Source organism: Nicotiana sylvestris, chromosome 10, assembly GCF_000393655.2.
Source record: "Nicotiana sylvestris chromosome 10, ASM39365v2, whole genome shotgun sequence".
In the NCBI taxonomy this organism is placed as follows: domain Eukaryota; kingdom Viridiplantae; phylum Streptophyta; class Magnoliopsida; order Solanales; family Solanaceae; genus Nicotiana; species Nicotiana sylvestris.
Genome location: NC_091066.1, coordinates 15,113,448 through 15,119,093, shown reverse-complemented (window position 1 = coordinate 15,119,093; position 5,646 = coordinate 15,113,448). Strand labels below are relative to the sequence as shown.

The following is a 5,646-nucleotide window of genomic DNA, read 5'->3' as shown; positions in this document are numbered from 1 at the left end:
AAGGCGATTTTGCAAGCAATTTATGTAAGATTTGAGTGTGCACTCTTGAAGCTACTTGAACGAGATAGAAGAACCAGTTCCATTGTGTTTTTTTCTTACTCTAGTTCAATTGTAGTAGGTGGTTCAAAGTTGTACCTTTCACCTTTCATAGAAGCAATTATATTAGGTACTTTGAGAGTTCAAGTTATAGGCTAACTTGAAGTTGTCGCAACAGTTGAGGCTGTGTGCTACAACGGGATTAGAGTTAATCCTTAGGTTTACAAAGAGTTTTGTAAATGCTGTTTTGGCTCAGTGATTTTAGTGGAAGTTTGGGAAAATCCTACTGAGTAGTAGGTCGTGGTTTTTTCACCTTTTGAGCCAGGTGTTTTCCACGTAAAATCTTTGTGTTCTTTATTTTATGTACTTTTAATTCCGAAAACAGTAGTAGTTAGAACATCTAGAAATTTTGGTACCACACAAATCACCACCCCTCTTATGTGGTATTGACGCTTAAAACATCAATAACAATTATAAAAGAAGAAATAATCATATAATTTGACACATAGGCAATGTGGTGGATAAATCTAATAAATCATTTTTTTAAAGAATAAATTGTAATAACTCATAGAGTTTTAGTAGTCCAGATTGGCAACTTGAATTTTTACCTTATTGATAAGAGTTCGATGACAAGTCCTTAAGGAACATCATGATTGTAGTACAAATTATTGTAACTATGATAAAAAAAATATTCACTAAACCTTCCGAATTGCCACAAATTTCAATAGGCAAAACTTGTCTTGTCACAAGTCTACTTCTGACATATTATCATGATTGTAGTACAAGTTATCATAACTTTGGAAAAAATTATTCATTTATCTCGACGGAACGTCACAAGTTCCAATGAATCCAGAACTTGCTTTGTCATAAGTTTTCACGAATTGTTATGACTGTAGTATAAATTATCTTAATTTTTATAATAATTATTCACACTCACTAACCATAAGTTATCTTAACTTTGGTAATAATTATTCACTATCCACTACTTGCATTTATAAAAGTAACAATAATTATATTCTTACGTGTAAACAAGAAGAGATAGATTATAATTATTACAAACTTATTAATACGATCGTTATAACTTGTTGGTAAAAATTTTGATCAATAAGTTCTTGCTTCAAAATTGATCCAAATTCAATCCAAAATCTTAAAAATTCAATAGAATCACTTCCACTTCAACAAGTTCTTTTAAGCTCAACAAAATTCAATAATGGTATTTTATAATTTTATTTCAATCGAACCTATCCAAATTATTAGGGATAGATAATATAGGGCCAATTGACATTATTCGCGATATCAATAACTATATATATATTATTCGCTCAATATCTATTATTCAAAGTGGAAGTGAACAAATCAGTTACGAAGTCTTAGCCAACAGAATCCAGCCTCATATACTATTTGACTTATTGACTAACCAATTTGGTGCAGCCAATATATAGCCATAGGGTATTTGGCGTAATTAACTGTAATTACCGAACCCCTTTTTCACCACCCGCAGTACTATTTTCCCTCAATAGACTTCGCTAACCCTAGCTTTACCTTTTTCATCGCCGACAAATTCAATTTTTCCCCCAATTTCAAAACCTACCTCCTTTCTCCCTCAATTCCACCTCGATTTTTCCTCTATTTCTTCAAATCAATCTTCGATTCTTCTAATTCTTTCCTTCCTCTATCGATCGATACCTTTTTCGGCTGTAGCCGTTTCAAAAATCGAATCCTGAAGTTAGGGTTTCAGATCTGTTTTATTTTCACCAGATCTGTTCTAATTCTCCTGGTTTTTTGTAAATTAATCTTTTTTTGGGTAATTCTTTGTTTTTCTTCTTCGATTTCTCTTGATTTTGTCAAAAAAATATTTAAAAAATCGATTTTCCCTATAAATAGTTTGTGATTTAGGGTTTCTTCTCTAATCGTTCTCTTTTTTGTTTAGTTTATTGATACCCAGAATTTATTTCTGGTTGATTTTATTATTTTGCTTTTGATTGAAGCGTAGAGTCTAAATTGGGGATCTAGGGTTAGGGTTTTTTGTTATATTATAATTATAATTTGTCCCCTTTTTTCTCTCACTTTATTCTTTTCAAGGAAAAGAAATTATTTCATTTTAATTTCTGTTTATCTTTAAAAACTTTCCCCAATTAGAAAAAAATTTCTGCCCGCTCAATTCAACCAAGACGCTTCACAATTAAGGTACTTGAGCTCTGCCCAATAGTATTGGCATTCTGTTAGAAATAGTCTATTTGTTTGATTCTGCCTATATGATTAGACAAATATACGTTTTTCTCTTCAAATATTTATTTCAGCTTCGAGGGTCAAATAATAAGATAACCAATTTAATGTTATTCTAATTTTCGAACAAAGGACAAGGACTTACCTGCTTTTCACTAGTTAGACATTTTAGAATGACTTCTTGCTTGGCTGAGCTCAATTATTCTTATATAGTTGTTGATAGTGAAATTACTGTTATAGTGGCATAGTATGCCCAGTGGCGGAGGCAGGATCTCCACGAAGGGTTCAATTTTTCTTTTTTGTAGCTAGTGGGAATTGAACTCATGACCTTATGTAGATTTTGAACCCCCTTGACCACTAAACTACACTTTTGGATTGTGTTAAGGGTGTTCAAAACTTAATATATAGAGATAAAAAACAGATTTTGCCTTATATATATACAGCGTAATTTTTCGGCGAAGGGTGTTCAGGTGAACACGCTTGCGCCCCCCTAAAGCCGCCCCTGCCCCTGAGTATGCATGTTATGGAGAATTTAGTTAGTGTTCATTTTGGCTATGCAATATGGTGTTATATCTAATCGAAAAATGCTCAACGTTGTGCATGACTATGGCTTCAGCATGTCTTTTTCTCTAGTGTTAGCTAATTGTCTTTTTTGAGGGATCAACTTGCACTGATATAGCATATAAAGTTCTGGATGTATTATGCAATTATGGTTGCATCGGTTAACATGTTTTTCGAATGTGTGGAACAATTTTTACTCTCTGGTCTTTTCCAAATTCAGTATCTTATTCCAACTCCCTTTACAGTTAAATATGGTGCAAAAGAGGCCATTTGGTGAAGAGTTGTGTGAGGTTTCATCAAAGCAGCCAAGGCATGTAGAACCAAACAGTCAGCTAGTTTCAGTTTTGGACTTCTCTCCTCATGAAGCAGTGGCTATGAAGCCTTATGCTTCAGGTAAAGGATTGATTCTTCAAGAAGCATTTTTGCTAGCTGTTCGTCGACTTGTATATTTGTGATGATTTTATTTATTTGGCAATTTTTTGTTAATTCCTGAGACATTATTTAAACACTTTGAGCAGTTTTATTCTAGATTGTCATATAGGCTTGCACTTTTAGTTGCAGACTTTGGATGTAAAAGGTTTTTGGATACGGTATCCTTTTTTTGATTCTTGGTTATGAACTGTTCCATATCTATAATAGGTGGAGATGGAGATAATACCAAGAAACCTGATAGTGGCAACGCCCCTGAAATTTCCACTTTTCCTGATCAAGATACTGATACATCCATTGATGGCTCTGCTTCAAACTCTTCGTGGCCCATTAGTAGCACTAGTGAAGAAGAAATCAGGTTTGAGGTGCCTTGTGACTCATTGAGGTCTCCTGAATATTATCTTCCATCCAGGACCATTACTCATCCAAGGGAAGTATATTTCTCTCTGTTGAGAAATTCTCCTCAAAAGTTGGTTCCTATTGGACCCGATTTCCAAGCTGAATTGCCAGAATGGGGTGGGCATGGTAGTAAGGATAAACCCATCATGCAGGATTCACATGAGAACATGAATCTTCCATCCCAAGCTCTAGAATCAGATTGTGTTGATGATTTTTCTGATGAAAATAAATTTGCTGGGACTTGTATCGTTCCAATGCGTAACACAGAAACAGCAGACCACGAGGAGATTGCTGGAGTGGGAAGAGCTGAATGTTCTTGTGAGGACGCAGGTTCCATGAGATGTGTTCGACTACACATCATTGAAGCCAGAGAAAAACTTAAGATATCCCTTGGTGAGGAGACATTTGTTAGGTTGGGTTTCTGTGGTATGGGAGAGGTAGTGACAGAGAAATGGTGTGAAGAGGAAGAGGACTTGTTTCATGAGGTTGTATTCTCAAATCCTGCTTCTTTAGGCAGGGATTTCTGGAACAATCTTGCTAGTGAATTTCCTTCACGTTCCAGGAGGGAACTTGTCAGCTATTACTTTAACGTTTTTATTTTGCGAAAACGTGCCAAGCAGAACAGATTTGACCCGTCCAACGTCGATAGTGATAATGATGAATGGCAGGAGATTGATGACACTGCTGATGACGAAGATAAAATGACGGATGGAGATGAGGATTCTGTGGTAGAATCACCAGAATGTCGAAATGATTTTGGCTGCAATGAGATTTATGGGGATGATAAACAGGCATATGATGAGAATGTTGGTGTTGCGACCTGGGAAGTCTATAAACCTGTAGGCTGTGGTAGCAGGAAGGTGTTCACTGATTTATCAGCAGAATGCCCTGATAAGTTATTTGATACTAACAGCAGTTTTACACCCAGTATTCAGCACCTAGACAGAGGCGTTTCAAATGAAGCGGGTCACTATTATGGCTCCCATACGCGTGACGCACCTGGCGGTGCTCCGGAAGCACCTCTTGGAAGGACTGTCAATGGTAGACATTGGGCAAGTGATTTTGCCAGTATTGGCCGTGACAGTGGGCATGACTTTGTGTTTGGACCGTGCAGCGCTAAAGAATGGGATATCGGGTATTTGAGCTGTGCCAAGAGTGAAGTTGACTTATTACCAACCCACACTATGATTGAAGAAGTCTTTGGAGATGGAGCCTGGAGTTACAAGAGCAGAGATGGTCACGGCTTAAACTAAGTTTTGCTAAAGTTACACGCCAATGCCGCCAGCTGAACTTCCTAAAGACGCTTCTTGCTGAGTATACACATTCCTATTTTTCTTGTATATCGTAATGATGGAAGGAGGAATTTTTACGCAGATGTAAAAAATTATTTTGCAAGGGTATTACATGAGCTGAGGTGTGCTTGGCTTATTTCAATCTGTACAGTTGCTATTACTTATTTCTTTATTCAGCACCAATCCGTGTTTCTGTATAGGAACTGTTTTGAGTTTTGACCTATGGTAGGTGCTTAGGATTTGTGTAAATACAAATTATGGTATGACCAAACTATCCAAAATGGAAAAATCTCTTAAATTTATGGGATTTGAGTATATACGCAGACTTTGTAAAGAATTTTATATTATTAGTGTAGTTTAATCAATTATAGCAGCAGGTTGGTTATCATTCCAAAAAAAAAAAAGTTACAAGAATAATGCCGACTTTTATAGGGATAATGGACCTGATGGTGTATAGTTTCGACAACTTCTGATGCACAGATCTTGAACTCAATGGTAAATGTATTAAATTGCACATTGCTCCATTGTTTGTTACATTTACTTGTGTTTTCCTCCTGAGGTTCTAACTCCTGTATAAACTATAAAGGAGAAAATTTCGTAATAGCAACAGCAGTATATCATTCGAGGTTTATCTAACTGGTTTTGATACCATGATAGGCATAACATTAGAGTTCAAAATTTTGCCACCAAAACGTCATGGCAA

General features: G+C 35.9%; 1 protein-coding gene across 1 annotated transcript; it reads left to right on the top strand.

Moving 5' to 3' along the window:
• Positions 1-1,612: 1,612 nt before the first annotated feature.
• On the top strand, positions 1,613-5,260 carry LOC104237312 (uncharacterized). The gene is made up of 3 exons (XM_009791433.2): positions 1,613-2,223; positions 3,069-3,216; positions 3,463-5,260. The coding sequence occupies exons 2-3, from the start codon at positions 3,075-3,077 to the stop codon at positions 4,902-4,904; spliced, it is 1,584 nt and encodes a 527-aa protein (XP_009789735.1). The 5' UTR covers positions 1,613-2,223; positions 3,069-3,074; the 3' UTR covers positions 4,905-5,260.
• Positions 5,261-5,646: the final 386 nt, after the last annotated feature.

Excerpts from the sequence above, each read along its gene's own strand:
- LOC104237312 (XM_009791433.2), top strand. The coding sequence starts at position 3,075 with ATGGTGCAAAAGAGGCCATTTGGTGAAGAGTTGTGTGAGGTTTCATCA. Across the intron at positions 3,217-3,462 it reads TATGAAGCCTTATGCTTCAG|GTGGAGATGGAGATAATACC; the intron begins GTAAAGGATTGA and ends TATCTATAATAG.